The 23969-nt window shown below is 35.9% G+C and overlaps 7 protein-coding genes across 11 annotated transcripts; 3 read left to right on the forward strand and 4 right to left on the reverse strand.

Annotated features, from left to right (window-relative positions):
• LOC104735624 (steroid 5-alpha-reductase DET2-like) lies at positions 1202–2553 on the forward strand. Its single transcript, XM_010455447.2, has 2 exons — positions 1202–1651; positions 1862–2553. The coding sequence occupies exons 1-2, from the start codon at positions 1301–1303 to the stop codon at positions 2333–2335; spliced, it is 825 nt and encodes a 274-aa protein (XP_010453749.1). The 5' UTR covers positions 1202–1300; the 3' UTR covers positions 2336–2553.
• On the reverse strand, positions 3780–6629 carry LOC104735625 (cysteine-rich receptor-like protein kinase 15). The gene is made up of 7 exons (XM_010455448.2): positions 5745–6629; positions 5468–5605; positions 5244–5359; positions 4933–5143; positions 4605–4842; positions 4377–4527; positions 3780–4279 (listed from the first exon to the last, which is right to left on the reverse strand). Exons 1-7 carry the CDS (start codon positions 6574–6576, stop codon positions 3986–3988), a joined length of 1980 nt encoding a protein of 659 aa, XP_010453750.1. The 5' UTR covers positions 6577–6629; the 3' UTR covers positions 3780–3985.
• Positions 7571–10428, forward strand: LOC104738008 (protein GAMETE EXPRESSED 3-like). The gene is made up of 8 exons (XM_010458246.2): positions 7571–7649; positions 7729–7916; positions 7998–8306; positions 8392–8641; positions 8723–9010; positions 9093–9272; positions 9363–9505; positions 9913–10428. Exons 1-8 carry the CDS (start codon positions 7571–7573, stop codon positions 10426–10428), a joined length of 1953 nt encoding a protein of 650 aa, XP_010456548.1.
• Positions 10914–11242, reverse strand: LOC109128456. The gene has a single exon (XM_019234805.1). It carries the CDS (start codon positions 11069–11071, stop codon positions 10919–10921), a length of 153 nt encoding a protein of 50 aa, XP_019090350.1. The 5' UTR covers positions 11072–11242; the 3' UTR covers positions 10914–10918.
• On the forward strand, positions 15156–17566 carry LOC104735627 (myb-like protein P). Of its 4 annotated transcripts, none has more exons than XM_010455454.2 (5): positions 15156–15470; positions 15566–15607; positions 15742–16053; positions 16144–16328; positions 17170–17566. In XM_010455454.2, the coding sequence occupies exons 1-5, from the start codon at positions 15263–15265 to the stop codon at positions 17434–17436; spliced, it is 1014 nt and encodes a 337-aa protein (XP_010453756.1). In that variant the 5' UTR covers positions 15156–15262; the 3' UTR covers positions 17437–17566. The 4 variants fall into 4 exon arrangements, with proteins under 4 accessions (XP_010453756.1, XP_010453753.1, XP_010453754.1 ...); XM_010455452.2 differs by having other exon boundaries at positions 15162–15470; positions 15563–15607; XM_010455453.2 differs by having other exon boundaries at positions 15166–15470; positions 15563–15607; positions 16147–16328.
• LOC104735626 (ultraviolet-B receptor UVR8-like) lies at positions 17553–20327 on the reverse strand. The gene is made up of 11 exons (XM_010455450.1): positions 20206–20327; positions 19963–20107; positions 19494–19604; positions 19327–19387; positions 19116–19231; positions 18930–19015; positions 18630–18831; positions 18437–18490; positions 18191–18304; positions 18060–18116; positions 17553–17956 (listed from the first exon to the last, which is right to left on the reverse strand). Exons 1-11 carry the CDS (start codon positions 20232–20234, stop codon positions 17741–17743), a joined length of 1191 nt encoding a protein of 396 aa, XP_010453752.1. The 5' UTR covers positions 20235–20327; the 3' UTR covers positions 17553–17740.
• Positions 20730–23872, reverse strand: LOC104735629 (14-3-3-like protein GF14 upsilon). Of its 2 annotated transcripts, none has more exons than XM_010455456.2 (5): positions 23762–23872; positions 22890–23383; positions 21561–21683; positions 21107–21223; positions 20730–21016 (listed from the first exon to the last, which is right to left on the reverse strand). In XM_010455456.2, the coding sequence occupies exons 2-5, from the start codon at positions 23364–23366 to the stop codon at positions 20930–20932; spliced, it is 804 nt and encodes a 267-aa protein (XP_010453758.1). In that variant the 5' UTR covers positions 23367–23383; positions 23762–23872; the 3' UTR covers positions 20730–20929. The 2 variants fall into 2 exon arrangements, with proteins under 2 accessions (XP_010453758.1, XP_010453757.1); XM_010455455.2 differs by lacking the exons at positions 22890–23383; positions 23762–23872 and adding exons at positions 21781–22274; positions 22653–22762.

Below are 23969 nucleotides of genomic sequence, written 5' to 3' on the forward strand. Positions count from 1 at the left end.
GGGGGGGGGGGGGGGGGGGAATGTTGTGTCTCTGTAACTGTATAGGCTTGTTGTGTAAGAAGTTAATTACTGTACTTAGGGTTAATTACTAGTGTTTTTATATAAACAAAAATTCAAGTATGTAGAGGAGAGGAAAACTTTGCATACAGTGTAGGTTGGTTGTATGTCATGTTTTGGTAATGCAACTTATATTTTTATGGGTTTCTTGGTGTTTTAGTACATTTACAGAAACTAATAAGAAGTTTGATACTATTACTATTTAAAAAAGAAAAAACAGGGTGTTAAGAGATAGAGAAGAGTAGAGATAGGAAAAAAGGTGGGACAGAGGAGATTGTATGGACAGAGGGTTTGTGGTTTGGTTAGAGGAGAGAGGGTGGAAAGAGACGAGAGAGAAGCATGAGTTTTTTTTCTTTATTATATTCAATACAATCTAAAAACATAAAAATTGGCTAATTAAAATTTGTTTTTAAAAAAATTTCAGATAAATAAAAATCTATGTTTTTTTTTTACAATTTGATATGCATTTTGTTTGATGATTTTATTTGATAATGTTAAATATTTTTTACAAATTGTGTATCTGTACATCTTATTAAGTGTACATATGTGTGTAAATATATGTACACTTTATTAAATGTATATATGTGTATACGTATGTACATCTTATTAAGTGTACAAATATCTATACACATTATTAAGTGTACTAATGTAATTTGTTTAATTCTTAGGGTTTTGGATGTCTGTATTACAATGGTTTTATAAAAATTACATTTGTACATTTAATAATATGTATAGACATTTGTACACTTAATAAGATGTATAGACATTTGTATACTTAAAAATAAGATACAAAAGATTTATATAATATACTTAAACGTCATCATTGAACAGCGTGTAGTCCTTTTTTGGTCAGAGAAACGACGTGTTTTGGGCAGTGAAGGAAACACCACGTGGATGGATATAAGCCCGTCCATTAAAACAAAAACGGCATGAATCGATTTGTTCACATTAGATTTAAAAGTCAGACTTACGCCCACAAATAGAAACATTCTCACACAAGATTTAAAAGTCAAGAACTACACCCATAATTTTTAGTTTTATAATAAAAAAGATAACGATACATATCTAAATCGAATCATATCTAATCTGCCTAATTGCATATGATCTTGAGTCGGTGTAAGTATTTTTTAATATTTGTGGCTATTAATAGAAGTGAATTGGAGAGAACAAAAAACAATCTCCAAAATTTGCATAAGCAGCTTCTTTCTTCTGGTTCCTTAGAGAGAAAAAACAAACAAAAAAAATGGAAATGGTAAAAAGTTTTGTGTATCCACCACCTCCGTCGATATTGCTCAATGGTATGAGCGTCGTTGGATTAGCCGCTCTGGCCAAGATCGGTTGGTCTGAAGTGACTGGAAACCATCTCAAATACTCCAAATTCGCCTCATCATCAACATCAACATCACCGAAACCACAGCCACAACCACAAAAGCAGCCATTAGGGAGCATCTCAAGCCGAAATGGAATGCTTTGGCTATACACACCTGCGTTTTTAGCCGCTTCGGCTTCTTTCTTCGTCTTACCTTCTGATGATCTTAGGTTTCTTCTTGTCAAATCCGCTCTTGCCCTCCATTTCTTCAAGAGGGTCTTCGAGGTAAAACTTAACAAACCATTTCTTCTAGTCTCTGACGCATTTTATCGAACACGTTATGTTCATTCATATGAGTGGATAAATTTAGCTAACATACTTGTCTAATTATCATCATTTTAAGCTTGCGAGGTACCAGATTCTTACTGGGTTTTGATTAGAATTTGTTATTATCATCTAATTAGCTTCCTCTCTCTGACGCATTTCATCGAACAGGTTCTGTTCATACATAAATACAGTGGAGGGATGGCTGTGGATTCGGCTATCGTCATAAGTAGTAGCTATTTCTCATCCACGGCTTTGATGTTATACAGTCAAAACCTCACCTTGGGGCTTACCGAGCCAAGTTTCGATATGAAACTCGCCGGGATTGTAATGTTTGTGGTGGGGATTATTGGGAATCTGTATCACCATGTTTTGTTAGCTAAGCTAAGGAACGAAGATGGGAAGAAAGAGTACAAGATACCAAAAGGAGGCTTGTTTGATGTAATCATATGCCCTCACTATCTATTCGAGATTCTTGTGTTTTGGAGCTTCTTTCTCATCTCTCAAACCATTTATTCGTTTACTTTCGCCATGGGAACAATGTGCTACCTCATCGGTCGGAGTTATGCTACTCGAATTTGGTATCTTTCCAAGTTTGATGACTTCCCTAAGCATGTCAAGGCTCTCATTCCCTTTGTTTTCTAGAGATTTCATTACACAAAAAGAGACCAATGTTTTGTTGTTGTTGTTTCAGTCGCCTGAATAAAAACTAGTACTATGTTTGATTGGTTTGGTATGTTCAATTTTCCGGTTTATATGATATCGGTTTAGTAAATTAACCAGTTTGGGTTACATAACAGAGAGCTAAAAGCTACAATGTAGCAAAGATAAGGACTTTGTATTGTTAACTTTGATTGAGTTTATATAGGTCTCTCATAGATTACACATAACAGACTTAACACAGTTTCAGTGGAACTAATTAATGTCTTAATGTAATCTCAACGTCAACGAGGTTCAAGATCGGTAATGGTTACATCATTGATGGTTTGGGAAGTGGACTATGAGTAATGTATCATCCGATAGCCCTTCCTCTTCCCTGCAAACTAGATTCAGTGGAATTGGATGATACATTACTCATTGTGATACTCAAATTCGTAAATGAAAGAAGAAGTAATCTCAAGAAAAAGAACCAAACTCAATAAAAGGAATCGATTATGAACAACAAAAATCGATTTTAGGTTTTATTTGGGGATTCTGGGTTTATGATCAAATGGGTCGGGTTTGTGCATCAAACTGGTTCAACATCTGGTTTACATTCGGGACATATCTGGTTTGGTCTCAGGTTTAGACGGTAAACCAATATAATCCAGAATTGGGGAGATATAGCTTTCGAACTTTGGATTCGGAGGAATATAGTTTTCGAACTTTTATTTCAGGGACATATAGAAATATCTTTCATAATTAAAAATATATTTTTCTTAATAGTTATGGTTCCTAAAATTACTCCGAATAGTTAGTAGGTTAGGAAAATAATAATTCTAAATTTTCAAAAATATATTTACAACTATGATCGATAAAAGAAAAACATTTGTTATATTGGTAGATATTTTAAGAAACAATCAATTAGTTTGTTATTAAAATGGTATACTGTGTGACTGTTTTGATTTTTAGTTGTCGATTAGTTATGGCAAGTACAAATTATTGGGATATATTTGATTCTGATTTACTTATTATCTATGTTTAATTGATTTTTTCGAGATTTTGGTATTAATTTCTGAGATTTTCCTAGATTAAGTTGCTAAGATTATATTATGAACTTCCCTTATAAATTAAGTGCTAGTTACTTTTAAGTAGTTGTTTAAATTCTACGCTAATTTTGTGGGTTGATTTATTTAGATTTTATAGTAGGTCTTAATTGTTTCCGATTTTATAGTAGGTCTCAATTGTTTCCGATTATTATGTGTTATTATCATTTAATATTTGTTCGGCTAGTATAATTATTATCAATCTGTTTGGCTCCAATTTAATTTCAATCTGTTTGACTACATGAATTATATATATCCTTATTCTGTTTTCAGTGGCATTTCATTGTAATAATCTCAAATTCTATATCTATTTATTAAAAATGCTTATATAGATTATCTTATTCATCTACCTTCATTCCAATTAAATAAATCTAAAGAGTATTGAAAATCAGTCAATAAAAAGTTTACATATCATAGGTTAAAATTGGATAAAACGATTTAGTGTAGACATGTGGAAATATATATACTTGAGGTGAATTCCACAGCGACAAAAGTTGCTAACGTGTTTTCACGGTTAACTTGAAGGTTAACACTATATTCAACAAGGATATCAATCGGTGGTAGACGCATCGTCAATAGATACTGGAATAGACTTGGTTGTCGAAGGTTGATCTAAATGGTTATTTTCAGCGAAAAACTCTGGTTGCCGAGGCATTGGTAAAGTCATCGTATTACTAGTGAGCAACATGAAAATGGTTGATAAGTTCGGACGCTCTTCGGGATCTTCTTGAACACATAAAAGACCAATTTGGATGCATCGAGTAACTTCACTATTTTGGCAACTATCTACAATTATTGGATCCACGAGGTCAAATGCTGTTCCGTTACTCCAAAGCCTCCAAGCCTAAAACATCAATGCAATACAAAAATTCAGTTCTTGTAATCATTACCTTATCGTAATTAAGACTGTAAGAGGTAAATATAAAACTTGATTGTCTTACATGTGTGACCAAGTCATGTGCACCGTCCGTCTCGTAGAAGCTGTTGTTCTTCTTACCGCTTATAATCTCAAGAACTAACACTCCAAAGCTATAGACATCAGATTTCACTGAGAACTGCCCATGTATCGCATATTCGGGCGACATATAACCGCTGGAGTCCACAAGAAAACTTTGATATATTGGCAAAATCATGTTTTACATACTTCAACTTATGAGTAGAAGACTTACAAGGTGCCAACAATTTTGCTTGTGTTCTCATGGGTTTGGTCCATTCCAAAGATCCTTGCCATTCCAAAATCAGATATTTTGGGATTCATATCCGCATCCAGGAGAATGTTACTTGCTTTGAGGTCACGGTGTATGATTGTGAGCAGTGAATCTTGATGGAGATATAAAATTCCCCGAGCAATCCCTCCAATGACCTTATACCGTCGAGTCCAGTCCAGCTGACCTTGCTTTGCAGGATCTACGTGCGCATTCATGGATATTTCTTAGCCCCAAGTCTCAAGAACGGCTAAAGAATCAGAAAAATAAAGTAGTAGTAAATGCAACTCACCAAAAAGAAAGTAATCAAGGCTTTTTTTGGGCACATACTCGTAGACCAGTATCCTTTCTTCTCCTTGTATAGAAAATCCAAGAAGCCTAACTAGATTTCTATGCTGAAGCTTTGCAACAACAATAATTTCGTTCTTGAACTCTACTTCACCTTGTCCTGAATATTTTGAAAGTCTCTTAACCGCAACTTCTGTCCCATTCGATACTATTCCCTATATCATTTTCATCATTATCATCTCGTTGTCCAAATGTGTTGATACAAAACTTCACTAAAAGGTACCACGTTAAAATTATTAATAGTAATAGTAGTACCTTGTAAACCTCACCAAATCCACCTTGGCCAATCTTATTTTTTTCTGAAAACTTTTTTGTTGCAGCTCGAAGTGTTCTATAATCAAATTGCAGCGAGTCTATTGTTATATCATCTCCTGTTGATCATTTAAGAGTTGCAATAGTCAGAAGAATAATAAAAAAAAGGTTGGTCAGTAACATTTGTTAAACTAATTAATAAGATTGTTAATCATTGAACTTTTTACCATCAAAATCTGGTGGAGTATCAGAAGACATCTTTACCCTTTTAGCAAGGAAACAATAACCAGCTATGGAAAGCAGAACAACCACTATAATAGGCACAACAATGGCTACCACTAACACATTTGAATTCCGACCTTTCCCTGCGTTTCAAAGACCACTGGCTTAAGATCAGATAGTGTCAGACAGACGTATAATTAAGAAAGGACAAAACTTTCTCCATTGGTATTTGCTAATTTCAAGAAATCAGTGTAAAAGACAAAGGACGAAGAAAAGGTTCACCAGGTAGTAAAGGAGATGTCACCGGAGGAGTAGATTTAGGAGGCAGCGGTGATGGTGGTGGTTCTTGTTGTAGTGGATGTGTTCTAACTGCGTTTTGATTGTAGAAGGCGAAAAGCTCGTACCTAAAATTACAACTAGAAGAAAGTATTCTTCCTCCAGTTTTGTAGAGAGGTATTACATTGATGGAATTTTCCAGACAGCTCAAACAGTCTTGTCTTGTAAGATCAGGAGTGCATTGAACCAGGCCGTACAAAGTCTGGAGTGCGGTCCAATTGGCCTTTATCGTATAGAACTTTCTAGCACTGCTCGCTGCTTCCAAGGCAGCTTGGTTCATGGCAAACGACACCAAATCTTTGAACCGGTTCATTTGATTTTGATCAATTGAAATGTTGCCGTTCAACCTGATCCATGTTCCATCGTATGCAAGGGTCGAGAGGATATTCCGGTCAGAGTATCTGAGCATACATTCATCATAATAAAACACGGCCTCGCTCTCATTCGGACAACGAATGAGTGTATCGTTGATGGAAAAGGCGACACAGCTACGGCAAACTTCCGGCGACACATCTCCTCGGCAGAGGAAAAGACCAGTGACCCTATCGGGGGCTTGTCCCACCGTAGCATTTTGGAATCCAGTGGAGTATGAAGCGTTGGGGGAAGAGAGAGAAGACAAAAGGGTTCTGAGATTAGTGAAGTAAGTGCTGTTTCTTGAATACGTCTTCGTATTTGGACAAATATGCTTTATGTAGAAAATACTTTGAGCAGAAGCTGCTGTGAAGCTAGCGAGGAAGGAGAAAAGGAAAAGGAAGACTACAGAAGCGCAAGAAGACATTTTTCTATTTCCCCAGTTTGGGTTTCACTTCACATCATTAAATAAACATTTTTTCTGTCTTCTCTCTGTGACTAATAAGTAATAGTAAGTAACTCTATAGATTACCGTGAAACAGAGGATGGTTGGTTTACTCGTTCGTTAGCGACGACTATAAGTCAACCATAATGCAAAAGTCAACGGGTTTTGTTTTTTCCTAACAACCAAAAATTACAAAGTGGGAAAACAAAGACAGGAAGAGTTTGTAGGGTGCAGAAGAGCCCCATGACATAGACTCTGAAGTCTGAACCAGTAGTGACTATTAGAGTTTTGGGTTATGAAAGGGTATACATATTATCAATTTATTATTAATCTCTAATTTCAACGAGGATAAATATCCGTGATTGATGGCACTAGTAGTTGGGAAAGTTTGAGAACTCTATGCCTTATAAACTTCACTAAAATCCACCATGACCTAGCTTGTTACTTGTATGAAAATTACTTGTTGCAGCTACAAGTGCGTTAATTAAAATCGAATTGAACTATGCCTGATCCTGTTATATCATATCTGCAACTGAAAGCATACACAGAATTATAGTGGAGCGTGTCCAAGGGATGTTTGCAGTTTTAATGCAAAGAAAACATATAAAGAGAGAAAGAGATGATAATTAATTTGGCTCACGGTTAATTAACCCAGGATCAGATTAGAGCAACCTCTACACTACACCGACACGTAGTCAGTTCACCAAAAAATAAAACGACACGAATGTGATTTAGTATTAACCGGCTTGCAGTTCTTGTTCCAAAAACGGCACAGTGTGTGACTTTGTAGTAAACCGTCCCAAGCATGCTCTGTTCCCTGTGGTGGTTTTGTTTCTAAACTGTAAGTTTTCCCCTTCTTCTAATGTTTGCGTCGATCTCAAGTTACATATATTGATAAACCCTAATAACTGCGTTAAATTGATCTCGCTGTGATGTAGAAACCGTAGTATTATCGGTGGCACACGTCTCTGCAACAATGGTGACATGTAGATTTGTTTTGATCTCCTTACCCTTCTTCTTCATCGTCGTCTTCTCCGCAGTTTCTCAACTACCTGGTAATTTCTTTCTTCCTGCCACATTTTTGACATTTATTAGTTTTCGAAATCTAATAGCCCTTTATATGAAAACTTCAAGACCAAAACGTGGAGAAGAAAACTGTTCGAATTCTCTCGAGGACACTCATCGGAGATGACGGCAGAGTCTACGCTTGCTCCGACAACGACTTCTTCTCCTTCGAGTCTAATGGATCAATCGCTTGGTCGGTACATATGAATTTCAAATGTAACACTGATTTAGCCCCGGTTTATTCCGGTTTAAACCAGGTACATTCCAATCACTCTGTTTTCTCTGTTTCTTTTCTTTAGTTTCCTCTGTTTCTCAAAGTGATGTTTGTGTTTTTTCAGATGCTTGTTCTTGCAGAGAATCGAATCCTAAGAGTTAATTTCCCAAGAAACGGAACCAAATCTGAACCGGAACTGTTCTTCGATCCCGGTGAACCGATTCTTGGTTTCGCTGTTAGCATATCGAGTTCTTCGGTTTACATCACGGTTAAGAAGCATGGTCTCTACGCTTATAATATGCTTAGGCAGCAACTCTGGATTGCAGAGCCTAAGATCGAACGATTCGGATACCGATTAGGATGTCGAAAAGATTACGATAACTGTACATTCGATTCTCCACCAGTGATTGATTCTTGCGAAGGAAGTATCTATGTAAACATCTGTCTCTCTTGTTATTCTCCTCCATTCATTAATGACGAGTTCTTGATTTTTTCGCTCTGTTTTTTAATTTCTTCAGATTTCAAACAATGAAGGAGAACTCTACTCGTTATCTCTCCGTGGCACGTACTACCAATGGATTCAAGATTTTAGTCTAGTGGATCGTTTTTTCACCGTTACACCGGGGAATAACGGTCTAGTCTACGTCGTTTTCCCTAGGAAATCACTCGTCTACGCGTTAGATTCGTTTTCCGGTGACATTCTGTGGCAAAAAACCGTCGGTCCATTAGCAGAAACCTCTGGTTCAGACCCTGTCATAGACTCAAACAGTGAGTTTTATTAACGAATCTATTGAGATAACTTCATCTTGTAAGATTGATCTTTATCTAATTGTTTCGTTTTTATCACAGGTTGGGTATCGATTGGTTCACTAGATGGGACATTGTACTCGTTCTCAAGAATAGGGGAGCTTTACAAGATACCAAAAAAAACACTAACAGATTCAATGATTCAAATAGAGCCAGTACTCGATTGCTCGGGCTATGCTGTTTATGTTTCTCAGACAAAACTACAAGGAAAGATCGATCGTGTCGTCAATGAAGATTATACTTATGTGTCGGCCAAGAAACCAGAGACTGCAGTCTTTTCACTTGTAGTTCCAGAGACAAGATCAATTCACTGGTCGCAGAGTTATTCTGGTAAAACTCTAGGACTAGTTTCAGTCTCTTAGAAACTACATAGATTTTTCTATGATCTTGAAAATAATGGTTTTTGTATCAGATCAAATTGCGGGTTTGTCATTAGATGAAGATGTACAACATTTTGTGTTGGACGAGAGGATTGTTCTTGCATTCGTTGCAGCCTCTAATTCTGGAAATCCATTTCGATGTCGTTCCAAACATGAGAAGCTATCATCTAGCTGTTCGTTTGCAGAACCAGAGCATCCTGATATCTACATTGGTAAACTTAATTACAATTTGTAAACCTTTATTCCTACATTGGACATTTTTATATCTCTAACTCTAAGAATGAATTTCATGTTTTCTTTAGGTAACGAAAGAGCCATAATTTGGTTTATACTGTTAGAGTTTGTGATCATGATCATCTTTGCGGCTCTTGTGAGATTCTGTTTTATATTCTGGAAGAAAAAGAAGCTTCAAGGACGTCCCTTTAGTGTTTTCTTGGACAAGCGAGTAAGAAGCACTAGGTTAATTATGTAACAAGTATCTTACACTCATTCTTGCATCCCAAGAATCCTCTGTTTTCCAATATCTTACTGTCAGTTTTTCTNAACCTTTATTCCTTCATTGGACATTTATATATCTCTGACTCTAAGAATGAATTTCATTAGGTAACGAAAGAGCGATAATTTGGTTTATACTGTTGGAGTTTGTGATCATGATCATCTTTGCGGCTCTTGTGAGTTTCTGTTTTATATTCTGGAAGAAAAAGAAGCTTCAAGGACGTCCCTTTAGTGCTTTCTTGGACAAGCGAGTAAGAAGCACTAGGTTAATTATGTAACAAGTATCTTACACTCATTTCTTGCATCCCAAGAATTCTCTGTTTTCCAGTATCTTACAGTCAGTTTTTCTCCCCCCAGCGTTTGCTGCACAGGAAGAGGAGAGAAATCGATAGAACGGTAAGCAAACTTCAAAATGAATCAACGGCTGATGAATTCACGGTTGATCAAATTGGTGAGCTGGTTCAAGAGAGGGAAAACGTGAAGAGGAAACTCTCTTCGACCTATAGTCTTGGAAGGGACATAGAAGCATCAAAGTCAAAGTCAAAAGATTATGTTCTTCCCTTGTACGGAGGGGGTTCTAGAAGCTTCTCTTTCCGAAATAGGGAGAACGAGAGTATTACGATTTTTCAAACACCAAACGATGAGTCATCCTCAGAAGAGAGCCATAGGGACCAACAATATAATGATGATGATGCCGCTGATGATGAACATGATGAAGATAACTCGGACCATAAGCAAAAGGGAAAGCTGCTTGCTCATTCAGAGGGTTCTTCCAATGATGGTGATGATGATGAATCATACGGTATTGCAAGCGGTAGAAAAAGAAGCATATATTTGAAGAAGAGGTCATTATCTTTGACGACGACTAAATAAGGGATTGCATAATTATGTTGTATATGTATACTTGTAGCTTATCTTTGACAAATATATATTTGGAGTTAGTTCTTAATCTATTTCATAATTAGTAAATTAATGAACCATTTGACTTTATGTTTGGGGATTTATAATTCACCATGTTAATTAGTTGAATTGATATATGAAACTTGAATCCAGTGTATGAGATTATTTAACATCTCTAGATAATCTGATGACCTATTATAACTGGTTAATACGATAGAACGATCTTAAACATTACTGAATGAATCAATATTTTAAATCATTGCATAAAAAATAACATTAGTTTTAAGAAAAACAACCATCGAATCGACCGGTTGAGGTCATTATATATACAATTCGGTAGATGATCACAAAACAAAAAGCAAACCGCTTTTCCCCCCTACCTATTAGCGCTACTCTTTCCCGCACTTAAATAAGCAACATGCACACATACTCTGAACTTGGCATAGTGAAAAAAAAAATTTAATCAATCATGCCAACAAAGGAGCATGACCACACATCTTCTGATGATGTAAATCCTTCCCTTTTGCTGTTTCATATACTTCCCCAGTCGTCTACTTATTGACCTCTTCTTCTCTTTTGATCTCTCTGAGCTCATCATGACCTTCTTCATTTCCATTTTCAAGTTTCCAAATAACCCGTTTGATATAACAATGGTTGAACAAAACTTGCTGCCGGGGAGAAAGTTTTAATTTTATGCAAATAATAGACTTGTTTTGGTCTTTTAACGAGTAGACTGTTTACGTTGGTAGCTTTAGACGGAGCGAGAATAAATAAGCTTTAATTTGGATAGATGAAGAGAACTGATTTGAATGAGGAGTTACTTGTGGAGGTGTGTATATATAGAGGGAACTTGTGGCATGCATGCATGGTTACATTTTTTATAAAAATGTAGAAAGTTTTTTTTCTTAATGCGTGTGAAAAAAAAAACTTGTAGTAAAATGGATAAAATACATATCAATGACTTTATCAAACCCAACAAAATTGGAACTTGTGCTGACTAGTGATTACTAGTTTAATTTTTTTAATCAAACCAAACTAAAAGCAATTATCAAACCAAGTTCATGTAAAACAATATCCCACATGTCTTTTCTCGTGTTCCACCATGAAATCAAACATAACTTGAACCTGGCCTTGCTTGCTTCAAAGTTCCCACTGAATCATACAACTTAACCTCTTTAATTTATTATGTACATACTGTATTTGTTTCTTAGTGAATCACATTTAAAATACCAAAGCTTAGAATTCGGGAACTGTTTAATTAGTGGTCACCATAGCTTAATACCAATTGCCAGATATATTTTTCTTTTAATATAAATTAAAAATCAAAATTACGTAGGACATATTTCAACTAGATGTTACGTCGCAGGGTCATTTCTTTATCGAGACTTTTGTTGAGAATATATGAATATCCCCAAAAAAAATTATTATTCAATGAATAAATCTTCTTTACGTTCAAATTACCCTAAGTAGTATCGATATACAAGAAACTATTTATTTATATATATATATAGCAAATATATAAATATAATTCCAATAAGAAGAAGCTTCTTAAGAAGCAAATATATAAATGTAATTTCAATAAGTTACTAAAAAACTATCAATAAGGCAATGTTTTTGAAGCGAAAAAAAAACAAAGTTATCAACCAGAGACAAGACTGGAAGTTGTGTTGTCTCCAAAGTTCATGTTCCCTCGTCTTCCAACCCCTTGTAATTTAAAATTTCCAAATACTTGTAGTTTTTATTTGCTTTTTGGACAAAATACTTGTAGTTATTAAAACAAAAATAATAATAAATCAAAACTAAAAGGAAAAAAAGGAACAATAGTAAAAATAAGAAGAAGTGGAGCCAAACCGCACGTGACATCCGCGTGGACTGTTTGGCATAATCCAGACAACCTTGTTAACCTTGTCTCCTTGATAATATTGATGTGGTTTATTTTCTTATTGATATTTTGTTGCTAAATAAGTATCGATTAGATGTAACAGTGAACTTGAACATCATTTATGTATATCATTTAGGCCGTATCTTTGCCTTGGATTAATCAAAAATTGTGTGATTGTGTCCGTAATTAAAAACTGTACTGTACGGTTCAACGCATCAAGTACTAGTTTCGGCTTTGTAACACTACTTTTATTAACTAATCATTGATTTTAGACTTCATAATAGGGTGATTAGTTTCTGTTTTATGAAGCATCCGATTTCTAGTAATTAGTGATTTTTAATTTGCAGCTGTCAAAAAAAAAAAAGTCTAATCAAGTAATCTTGCAATAAGGCATTTATATGGGCTATTGAACTTTCACATATTGGGCTTTTGTGGGCTCAAGATAACTAAACCATGCGACCATGTGTGGCCTAACTTAATTGTTTACAAGTCACACCAAGTTTTTTAAAATGTAGTTTCCTTGGTGTGTTTTCAGTTTTCTCTTCCTTTTTTTTTCCTTCCTTTATAGATTAAACCTGATAACATATTTTCTATAAATATGTTATCCACCACACTTTTTTTTTTTGAAAGACTTCACTTCACATGGACATGTACTATCTCCTGTAATAAATCTAGTTTGTTCACATTGGAAAAGCGATTCATTAATACTTTACTCATGATTTGTACTGCAAAACCCCAAAACAGAAAGAATCTGCTCAAATTTGAATTTCGTGGGTAAATGTTTTTGAGATGAACAACAAAAGAAAAGACAAGAAGTAAGAATATTAATTTAAAAATTACGAAGTAAGGATGAAGTTTTCTTTTAGAAAAGAGGATTAATAATAATCTGCATGAAGAAGAAGAAAAAATAAAATAAAAAGACAAATATTATAATGAATCATTTCCTTATTTCACCTGTCACAAGTGATGCCTACATTTGCATGCATCTTCTGCGCCCACCACAATCATTAGTTTCTATTGTGGGTCACCCATTTAGTTTCTTAACCGGCTGGTTCAATCATCTTTTACCCGGTTCAGCTATTAAAGATTAAATGAGTTTCACTTACTTTCAACTTTCAAGTTTCAAACGAAGATATAAATTTCTTAGTTTAGTCATCTTCACCACATGTATTACAATGATGAATGTGACATTCACATGGACATGGATCTTGATATGTGTACGACCACAAAACCACTATTTGTAGATTCTCTCTATATTAGAGTCCACTTGATCACACCTCAAATCAATATGCCTCACTATAACCAAACAAAAGAAGACCATGTTATTGAAAACAACAGTACTCTAGAGACGCATAGACCACTTTACATTTTTGAAAAATCAGAATTAACCATATTATATGAAACTCCATATCATCCTATCCATTCTTCACATTCTGCCAACTCCTCTACCATGTGCCATCTTTGGTCCATCTCAATTTCAGACGTTGGCCAACAACATTTTTCGTTGGTCTGAGATTTTTTATTATCTTCACACATACACCACTAATATAATTTGTTGTTAAAGTGGGATCTACTAATAACTAGCTGTTACTATATGTGAGAGTACTATATTCTATAAGTAATATGTAAACATTATTTATATTGTTATAAATTGTTAGTTCAGTTCATTAATGAAAATACTAGTTTACAACTACTTGATGTGTAAGTCAGTTCCACCTTAGTGAGTAAAAGAGGTAACTAAGCTACTATCGGAACTTACGATTATTCGTATTCGTTTGGTAATCCACCAACTAAAAAAACAAGTTATGAACCGTACGTAGTTCATAAGAAGATAGTCTAAATTGGATACTCAATTTACGTAAGGAGGTGAAATCGTAAGAAAAATTCGATTATATGGTCTGTTAACAAGCGGTACCAACTACGACAACTCAAAACTAGTTTGCATTAGTTTTCCTTTCCATGTATCATCAACCAACTAAAGTGAGTATTAAGTCGCTTTCTATTAGATTTTTTTTAATATATATATATATATATATATATATATATATTTACATCAAGATTTCAACATTTCATTTCAATTAAACATTAGTATATATTTGGTGAAATGACATGTGGTTATTAAACCACTCATAAAAGATCGTGTGTCCACCCGTTTCCAAAATCTGTGGCATTTTTTCAACTCATAAATAGTGCGTACCAGTAATACTACTGTCACAGAAAATTACGATCTTAAAATTAAATAAAGAAATTAATGAAAACGAAAATGACTAGTACAGTAAGACCAATGTTTGACAATTGGTTCATTTTATTTTTGCATTTGGTTAATTACTATCACTAAGAAGTTAATACAATCTGATTCTTGTTTAGTTAAAGCTAATATTCAACTGGATCAACACCATAATTGTTGGTATATACATTTATTAGAAATTAAAAACAGTTTTGAATAAGAAATTGTCAATTTCTTATTCAACACCATAATTGTTCAATTTCAAATTGAACTTAAAATTTTGAAAAGAAAGGAGGACCATATTTTTAAAAACTACTACAAGAGAACAGAAAATATGACAAGTGAGTTTGATTCCTATAAATGGATTACACCCAAGAAAAAAACAAAACTGCTATACTGTATATTTTAAAAAAAACAGGGGCAAGCAGCCAAGTTGATTATCAACTTCTCTCCTATATATACATCTTTATATATTCTAGTTTTTTTAATAAATTTTAAATTTTAATAAATATGAATACCCAATAAATTTTTTTTTGAAAAAAGATAAGGTACTCAAATAATAATTAATTTTATTTTCGGAAAGAAAATAAAAATCTTTTTATAGGTGCTGGCATGATTGCTTCATTCTCCCTCCTTAAGCTCAAAAGTTTTTTTTGCTTTTTTCAAAAAAGAAGAAGAAGAAGAAACATCTCGTTTCCATGGCTTTCCGGGGAGATGAGTCAGAGATTATGAACCTAAGAGAATGGGATCGAAGAGCTCGATTAATCCGCGAAAATCCGACTTCTAGAAGGTTCTCTGCTTCGTACATAGGAAGCTTCCGAGAAGATCATCACAAGTCTTCTTGTAGAACAAACTTCAATAACATCTCTAGTACTGCCTCTTCTCCTGGCTACAACACTCTCAAAGGTTTAAAACTTTACCACTCTTATCTCTTTCCATAGTTTATCAAGTTATATCTTCTTGAAAATGTTTTGAATTTTTCAAATCTTGTATCACAGAAGAGATTGATCCATCAACATATTCCTTCACGAATGCGATTAAAGGTAAAAGTTTCTTCTTTTGCTTTTATACCATTAGAAAAGCTCGAAACTTTAGATAACCCTTTTCAAAAGAACAGAGCAAAAGTAATAATGTTCAAATATGTGTTGTTGTTGTTGTGTCTTTTTGTTTGTGGCAGCATTACAAGCAAAGACAATGTATAATAACAGAGAATGGTTAGCACAAGAAGGGTTTGCGTTGAACTCGAAGTGGAACGAAGCAGAGAAATATATCTGCAACCCATTGTCGGGAGAAGTACCAATGGAGTGTTTGTCAGCTAAAACATTAAGTGCAAGATCCTTCAGAAACTTATCCACAATGTCTGCTCCTCTTCACTTCCCTAGTCCATTGATGACTTCTGGTCAAAACAAACCAAATAATATTAATCCTAACGTTAGAGTCATTCACGAGGATCTTTACGCTCCTGATCCTATATTGCTTCTTGCTCGAGGTGATTTGATTTTTAGATATTTAATCCTAAAGCTTAGTTTTCAAAATTTTGGGGTTTTTTTGGATAATAAGGAAATTTTTTTGTGGGTAGCAGAAAAGAAAGTTGTGGGGCTGAAGCGAGATGTGGGAATTCAAAGTACGACGTCGGTGGACTTTAGCTCCGGTAGTCCTAGTCCGGCAAAGACGCCTCCGATCATGGAACGGTCCTTGAAGAGACACGTGGAAGCTGATGATTCGCCGGTAGATTTCAATCTCAAATTGGAAGGTCAACAAGAGGTATGTCTGTATTATGTATACACACATATTATCATATGGGTTATTACATTAGTTCATGTCTTCAATTTAGTAGACCGATCAGTGTTACTAATTAATCTGAAAAATACTAATAATTTAAAGAGAACATGAAAAAACGTGAAAAATTTTACTAAAAAAACTCGAATTATGTAGTCGCTAGCATGAGTTCCATGGAAAGTAAAGGTACGGAACATAAAGAAATAATAATTGCATAAAATTTTGAATTGGTCGTGCATCAATAATTAGATTTCTTTCGCAAGATAAGAAAAGCATCAAACAAATTATAGTACCAAAATGTTTTCAGAGAAAGAGACAATGATAACACTCTTCTACTATTATTGTTTTGTGTAGAGATACGTTACATGCATTGATTCATTTTAAGATTAATTAAGATTCTTTAATGATATATGAAACATAGTACACATGACAGTCTTATTTATATGTGAGGAGAGGGGTATTTCATCATAGAAACACAAAACCGTATAATCATATGCAATGACTATTTCTTGAAAGATCTGTTATCAGACCAGACCCCATTTCGTGATTTTTTGTCTCCCAACTCACGTGACTACTACTACTACATCCTTATTCTACACATTTTCCATATATATATATATGTATAGCCAAAAGCCACTATTGATCAATAATTTCTTACGTCTCTATGATGGCCTTTGTATTTGTAACTCGATAAAGGCACTAGAATTATGAAGAGTTGACGACATCAATCTCATTTTATTCAAACTCGTGGTCTAAACAATCCCCAAGTTCTAATAACAATTTAAGACTATTTGATGTTGATGAAGAGTTTATTTGGGTTTTGAAGGATGTGACGTTAGAGGAGAAAGAGAAAGAAGAAGAGAAGCAATATATGAGTAAAGAAGAAGGAGAAGAAGAAGAAGAAGACGAAGAAGACAAAGAAGTGAAGCAAGAAGAAATGAGTGAAGAAGATGAAGAAGAAGAAGAAAAGACCAAGAAGAAGAAGAAGAGAGGAACAGGATGTTTCTCATGGGTGAGATCAAGACAAAGACAAGCAAGAAAATCAAAGTACATCTTCCCTGTTTGTGTTCCTCATCTAGTCAAAGGTTGTTGAAAAAACCTTAAAGCCAAGAGAATCAAGCAACAACAAGACAGAATCAATGGTGTTTGCAAAATTCTCTCTTCTTTTTTCTATGTTTTTCTCTTTACTACCTATTTTTCTATTAAATAAAAACAAAATCATAATGAGATTAATAATATATATTAGTTTTCCCTCTTGATAAAGATTTAATCATTCATGGGAGTATCAAAAGCTTGACCATATGCTTTTGCTCCCCTTTTCTCTATAACAAAATGCTTCTTCTCTCTTTAGTCCCTCTTGTGTCTTTGGTTTCTTGTTTTCTCTTTCTTCTCCATGGTTACTCGGTTTCCTCCTGATCATACTTCCATTCCAAAATAGCTAGAGTGTGTCGGCCACCACAAGCTACATGTTTAGCTATCCATTTCCCATCGTCTTCTTCATCAGTGTGGTTAAACCGTCCTTCTGGTGGTGGAATGTCTATAGGAATCTCCAATGGTTTTCCCGTCGTCAATTTTCTTCCATACCCGAGTCTACCATGGTCTCCCCGACCAAACTGATCACCAGAAACGATATAAAAGAGAGGTTGAGAGATCAAATTTTGTTTTCTAACAAAGCAATATTTTTAAACCCAAAGGGAGGTTAAGAGGAGGACTTACCGAGAAGATCCTACCGTCTCTTGTCAGAGCGACTGAATGAGTTCCACCACAAGAGACCTGATAAGAAAAGAACGATAAGACCTTCTAGAGATATGAGAATGAGTAGAGAAATCGGTGGTTTTGATTTTTACCTGAATGATGTCTTCTCCAGCTAAGAGATTAACTTTCTGTGGAAGCATTTTACTGCTCTTGTCATTGTCACCTAACCCGAGCCTTCCATGTTCTCCTCTTCCCCAACCATAGACCTAAGATTGTATATAGCCAAGTCACAACATTTTTACAGTTAAGATCTATATCAAGCTTAAAAACAACCCAGCCGTGGCTCGATCAAGAACCAGATAATATAAATGTGAGACTTCAGATATGAGTTCTAATACCTCTCCTTCATTGGTTAATGCTGTTGAATGCCATCCACCCACAGCGATATCAACCTAACACATGCATTTACCAGGTGGGGGAAATTACTTTCTATAGTAGACACTCGGCTTTAACATAGGCATTTACAGGTTAAACATCAGAAGGCATCGAGTTCAATAAGAGTGCTTAAACCAGAAATTTCAGACCACATACCAAAGTGAGATCATCAAGGCCTTGTACTGGAATAGGATAAGATCTCGGCTGGGTATCTCCGGTTCCAAGTTGTCCATATTCATTGTTACCCCAAGCCCACAAAGTCCCATCTTCTTTCAGAGCCAAATTATGAAATGCTCCAACAGCGATCAGACGAACGTTTTCAAGACCCTGAACTCTTACAGGAACAGATATCTGTTTTCTGCAATAGAACGAATTACAGGAGACCCCATAATTACTAGCAGCAGACAAGAAACTGCAAATGTTAAATCCATGAATGAAAGAAAATCAGTTTAATACATGTCACCGGGAGGCCACGGTTGACCCCAAGTCCAAACATAGCCTTCACGGGTTAGAACAACAGAGTGAGTACCTCCTGCAGCTACCTGTTATTTTAATCATAGAAACAACGAGAAAAGATGGTTTAGACTGATTTAGAACATTAAGACTTGAGGTAAACTCAGAGAGTTTAACAGCAAAAGTTACCTGTCGGACTGTAAGTTGCGGGGCGCAACGCTTAGGGATTACAATATCCCTCCGCACAGGCCTACCTGACTCATCTTTGGAAGGCTCTTCACCACACTGTCCATATTCATTTCCACCTAAGTAGGTACGAAACCAAAGAGGTGCAAAATTGTCGCTTTTAAGATCTTTACGGTCACAATCAATAGGAAGAAGCTGAGAGAAAAATGCATACCCCAAGCATATGCTCGGCCTTGATCATCGACAGCTAAACAATGCCAACCACCAATAGCTGCCTATGATCCATCACAGAAACACCATTCAGAGTAAATCACAACTAGGAGAGAGCATTAGAGCAAATAACAAAAAAAAAAAACACTTGATCTTTGTAAGTTGTTAAACCTGAATAATCTTGACGTTGGCAAGAGACTTAACCAGACTAGGGGTGCTTTCTGTTTTTGTCTCCGGTGGGTGTCCTAATGTACCCCTTTGATTCCAACCCCATGTAAACAGCTGAGAAACCATTTAAGAGATTGCAAAACCTTAAGTTCCTTTATTCAAAATATGTATTCTCAGATAGAGTTTAAAACCAAAATGAGGATCAAAATCAAAAACCATATCATTACTATACGTTGGTGACACAAGAATCCAAACCAATCGTAAACAACTACACAGATAAAGAATCGTAAAACCCTTTTTGATTAGTCCTTCAGATCTCAAAAACCTCAAAAACCCTTTGGAAGCGACCAAAAGCCATCTTAGAATGAAATCGCAGATCAACCCAAAGCATTGAACTTTATTAAATTGTAAGCAAAACCCACGAAACAAGAAACAAAACAAGGACAAAGAAAGTGAATCGTCGATAAGTTACCTTGCCATCATCGCAAATAGCGAGGGAATTGCGGCTACCTCCGACGACGGAGCGAACGGTGAAAGGCTCAAGAGCCTCGACGACGCAAGCCAATTCCTTTTCTTCATCGGCTCCAAGTCCTAGTTGCCCGTCTTCTCCTGAGCCCCTGGTCAAATAAAACGAAGGAGCAATATAGCACAAGTCAGAAACAGAAATGGAGAAAACAGAGAGGTGAAAGAAGGTTAGAGAAAAGAGAGTACTGACCAGGCTATGACGGAAGTAGCTGAAGCCATTGAGACGAAAGTGAGAGAGACAATGTGAGAGAGAGATAATATATGAAGAAAGTGAGTGGAAAGACGAGGAAAAAGCAGGGCACACTTCGGTGGGATTCACAATTCGAGAGATATGTGAGTGAATGTGTCATTAGGTGTGACATTTTTATCATTCATTTTGGACCAATTGATAACTTCCATGTAACTTAACTCGTTTATAAATAAATTATAATCCAACTTTTTTAGCTTTATGGTCATGGAGAGGGTTTATAATTTATAATTCCATTATATGTGTAAAGAGACAGTAGTTGTTCAAATGGAAGAGGCTTTTTATCTTTAGTTTAAAGTTGATGTAGTACATTTATATTTGATCGTTTGATTGAACTACCCTCTTAACCAATTTCCTTTCGAGAAAATTCACCAAGAGAAGCATAAACCAAAAGACAACTAAATTCTAATTCGAGAAGAGAAAAGTTTTCCTCTTTAGACCGAACCATGTAATGCCATGCAGTCTAATAGTGAAACCGGCAACAACAAGAAAAATATGTGAGATGCACATAAAGAGTTTTTAATCCATGGATAGAATCAATCCTGCATCTACTATTACTACTACAAACGCATCATTAAGCAAACTACGAGGTTTTTTTTTTCTGTTTAAAACACACAGAACCAAGCCATACATTTTTTTTTTTTTTTCAAATCATTCCATGAATTCATTACTGCGAAGGCGGTGGTTGGGCGGCTTGTTCCTCCCCTTTCTGCACCTCTTTCGGGGCTTCCTTGATATCATCACCAGCTTCGTCCTGGAGTTAATAAGATAAGACATCAACAACAATCTTAATTACTTGATGCAAATCACGAAAAGAATGAAGAGTGTAAGGAGAGACGAGTACATTGAGGTCAGAAGTCCAGAGGGTGAGATTGTCACGGAGAAGCTGCATGATCAATGTACTGTCCTTGTATGATTCCTCTCCCAATGTGTCTAGTTCAGAGATTGCCTCATCAAAAGCCTACCACCATGAAAATCATAACATATGTAACTGATTAAAAAAGGTACTTGAATCACACTATAATCAGAAGGTGAAGGTTTTCCAAATTTCGTCAGTATAAGGGAACATTTGCAGGCATTACTTTCTCAATCATCATAACTAACTACAATCCTATAGTTCAGAGAAACAAGAAGACCATAAAAACAAGTGCATAGTGATCATTTACAGACAAAGAAAGAGAATTTTGTATGTGCTAAGTTTTATCAAGCAGAACAGTTGGAAGAATAGGTTTACTAGCTAAAAATAGTAAATACAAGTATAGCACAAACCATAAACTAACTAAGAAAGTAACACATACCTGCTTTGCAAGATTACAAGCACGGTCAGATGAGTTGAGAATCTCATAGTAGAAAACAGAGAAGTTGAGAGCAAGCCCCAGTCTGATAGGGTGAGTGGGAGCCAGATCAGCGAGAGCAATATCCTACATAAAAAAAAAGACAAACACCAGAAGCTTGATTCAACATGTTCTTTTACCACTCTATAGGTTAAAGAACAAATCAGCAGAACGAGATGGTAACCTGGGCAGACTTGTAGGCGACAAGAGTGCTCTCAGCAGCTTCTTTCCTCTCAGAACCAGTCTTGAATTCAGCAAGGTACCGGTGATAATCACCCTTCATCTTGAGGTAAAAAACTTTGGACTCAGCCAAGGAAGCAGCAGGAATGAGATGAGCCTCAAGAATGTTCAAAATGCCATCGCAAATCCTGGTGAGCTCAGTTTCAATCTTGCCTCTGTAATCCTTGATAATGGAAACGTGATCACTGTTACCCCTGCTATCTTCCTTCTGCTCAATGGAGGAAATAATCCTCCAGGAAGCCCTCCTAGCACCAATAACGTTCTTGTAGGCAACAGACAAGAGATTCCTCTCTTCGACAGTAAGCTCCTCAGTGTCAACAGTCTTTGCAACTTTCTCCATGAACTCAACCATCTCCTCGTAACGCTCAGCTTGCTCGGCTAACTTGGCTAGGTACACATTCTCTTCCCGGGACGACGACATCTTTGCAACACTAAAACCTGTTTTATAAAGAGAACAAGATCAAGTAGAAGCAATAAACAAAGTAAAGCGAACTAAAACATTCTCTAGTAATGCTGCAACAATGATCTCTTAACAAATCAATCAACGAACCCAAAAGAACACACTTTTACAAACGATTCACACTGCTAGATCTATTGCAAAAAAACAAACCGTACACGATAAAAAGGAGTAAGAGTCTATAGAACGAAGTCACGAACTCCGAATCAAACAGATCTTGAAGTGATAACGAAAACGCGAAGAACAATATGATATAACAAGAAACGCACAATACGACAAGAAATTAAAGAGAGAGAAAAAAAAACAAATTAGCAGAAAAAGAAATTGCCGAGCAAAGCAAGGCGAGATCGGATCCGTACCTTAGGGAATTGGGAATTTTAGAATTAGGGTTTTTGAATTCGAAGCGAAACAAGCGGAGTGAGAAATTGGGGGAGACGATGACGGACCCGTGTGTCTGTGTGTGTGCGCATTAAATAATTTGGAAGAGAGTAAATGAGAGAAAGCGAAAGNAAAAGACAAACACCAGAAGCTTGATTCAACATGTTCTTTTACCACTCTATAGGTTAAAGAACAAATCAGCAGAACGAGATGGTAACCTGGGCAGACTTGTAGGCGACAAGAGTGCTCTCAGCAGCTTCTTTCCTCTCAGAACCAGTCTTGAATTCAGCAAGGTACCGGTGATAATCACCCTTCATCTTGAGGTAAAAAACTTTGGACTCAGCCAAGGAAGCAGCAGGAATGAGATGAGCCTCAAGAATGTTCAAAATGCCATCGCAAATCCTGGTGAGCTCAGTTTCAATCTTGCCTCTGTAATCCTTGATAATGGAAACGTGATCACTGTTACCCCTGCTATCTTCCTTCTGCTCAATGGAGGAAATAATCCTCCAGGAAGCCCTCCTAGCACCAATAACGTTCTTGTAGGCAACAGACAAGAGATTCCTCTCTTCGACAGTAAGCTCCTCAGTGTCAACAGTCTTTGCAACTTTCTCCATGAACTCAACCATCTCCTCGTAACGCTCAGCTTGCTCGGCTAACTTGGCTAGGTACACATTCTCTTCCCGGGACGACGACATCTTTGCAACACTAAAACCTGTTTTATAAAGAGAACAAGATCAAGTAGAAGCAATAAACAAAGTAAAGCGAACTAAAACATTCTCTAGTAATGCTGCAACAATGATCTCTTAACAAATCAATCAACGAACCCAAAAGAACACACTTTTACAAACGATTCACACTGCTAGATCTATTGCAAAAAAACAAACCGTACACGATAAAAAGGAGTAAGAGTCTATAGAACGAAGTCACGAACTCCGAATCAAACAGATCTTGAAGTGATAACGAAAACGCGAAGAACAATATGATATAACAAGAAACGCACAATACGACAAGAAATTAAAGAGAGAGAAAAAAAAACAAATTAGCAGAAAAAGAAATTGCCGAGCAAAGCAAGGCGAGATCGGATCCGTACCTTAGGGAATTGGGAATTTTAGAATTAGGGTTTTTGAATTCGAAGCGAAACAAGCGGAGTGAGAAATTGGGGGAGACGATGACGGACCCGTGTGTCTGTGTGTGTGCGCATTAAATAATTTGGAAGAGAGTAAATGAGAGAAAGCGAAAGATCCAATGATAATACGACACGTGTTACCTGTTGACCGTCATATGACTTTTATGTTTTC

Source organism: Camelina sativa, chromosome 13 (genome assembly GCF_000633955.1).
Source record: "Camelina sativa cultivar DH55 chromosome 13, Cs, whole genome shotgun sequence".
Classification (NCBI taxonomy): domain Eukaryota; kingdom Viridiplantae; phylum Streptophyta; class Magnoliopsida; order Brassicales; family Brassicaceae; genus Camelina; species Camelina sativa.

What these genes read in the sequence shown, in the direction of transcription:
- LOC104735624 (XM_010455447.2), top strand. Translation starts at nt 1,301, where the DNA reads ATGGAAATGGTAAAAAGTTTTGTGTATCCACCACCTCCGTCGATATTG. An exon ending in TCTTCAAGAGGGTCTTCGAG is followed by an intron (nt 1,652 to 1,861) that starts GTAAAACTTAAC and finishes TTCATCGAACAG; the next exon opens with GTTCTGTTCATACATAAATA.
- LOC104735625 (XM_010455448.2), bottom strand. Translation starts at nt 6,576, where the DNA reads ATGTCTTCTTGCGCTTCTGTAGTCTTCCTTTTCCTTTTCTCCTTCCTC. An exon ending in GACATCTCCTTTACTACCTG is followed by an intron (nt 5,606 to 5,744) that starts GTGAACCTTTTC and finishes TTTGAAACGCAG; the next exon opens with GGAAAGGTCGGAATTCAAAT. An exon ending in CCTTGATTACTTTCTTTTTG is followed by an intron (nt 4,843 to 4,932) that starts GTGAGTTGCATT and finishes ATGCGCACGTAG; the next exon opens with ATCCTGCAAAGCAAGGTCAG.
- LOC104738008 (XM_010458246.2), top strand. Translation starts at nt 7,571, where the DNA reads ATGGTGACATGTAGATTTGTTTTGATCTCCTTACCCTTCTTCTTCATC. An exon ending in CGCAGTTTCTCAACTACCTG is followed by an intron (nt 7,650 to 7,728) that starts GTAATTTCTTTC and finishes GAAAACTTCAAG; the next exon opens with ACCAAAACGTGGAGAAGAAA. An exon ending in CTGGTCGCAGAGTTATTCTG is followed by an intron (nt 9,011 to 9,092) that starts GTAAAACTCTAG and finishes TTTTTGTATCAG; the next exon opens with ATCAAATTGCGGGTTTGTCA.
- LOC109128456 (XM_019234805.1), bottom strand. Translation starts at nt 11,071, where the DNA reads ATGGAAATGAAGAAGGTCATGATGAGCTCAGAGAGATCAAAAGAGAAG.
- LOC104735627 (XM_010455451.2), top strand. Translation starts at nt 15,263, where the DNA reads ATGGCTTTCCGGGGAGATGAGTCAGAGATTATGAACCTAAGAGAATGG. An exon ending in TGGCTACAACACTCTCAAAG is followed by an intron (nt 15,471 to 15,562) that starts GTTTAAAACTTT and finishes CTTGTATCACAG; the next exon opens with AAGAGATTGATCCATCAACA. An exon ending in AATTGGAAGGTCAACAAGAG is followed by an intron (nt 16,329 to 17,169) that starts GTATGTCTGTAT and finishes TGGGTTTTGAAG; the next exon opens with GATGTGACGTTAGAGGAGAA.
- LOC104735626 (XM_010455450.1), bottom strand. Translation starts at nt 20,234, where the DNA reads ATGGCTTCAGCTACTTCCGTCATAGCCTG. An exon ending in CCGTGGCCTCCCGGTGACAT is followed by an intron (nt 18,832 to 18,929) that starts GTATTAAACTGA and finishes GTTCTATTGCAG; the next exon opens with AAAACAGATATCTGTTCCTG. An exon ending in GCCTTGATGATCTCACTTTG is followed by an intron (nt 18,491 to 18,629) that starts GTATGTGGTCTG and finishes TGCATGTGTTAG; the next exon opens with GTTGATATCGCTGTGGGTGG.
- LOC104735629 (XM_010455456.2), bottom strand. Translation starts at nt 23,366, where the DNA reads ATGTCGTCGTCCCGGGAAGAGAATGTGTACCTAGCCAAGTTAGCCGAG. An exon ending in CTTGTAATCTTGCAAAGCAG is followed by an intron (nt 21,224 to 21,560) that starts GTATGTGTTACT and finishes TCATGGTGGTAG; the next exon opens with GCTTTTGATGAGGCAATCTC. An exon ending in TCTGGACTTCTGACCTCAAT is followed by an intron (nt 21,017 to 21,106) that starts GTACTCGTCTCT and finishes TATTAACTCCAG; the next exon opens with GACGAAGCTGGTGATGATAT.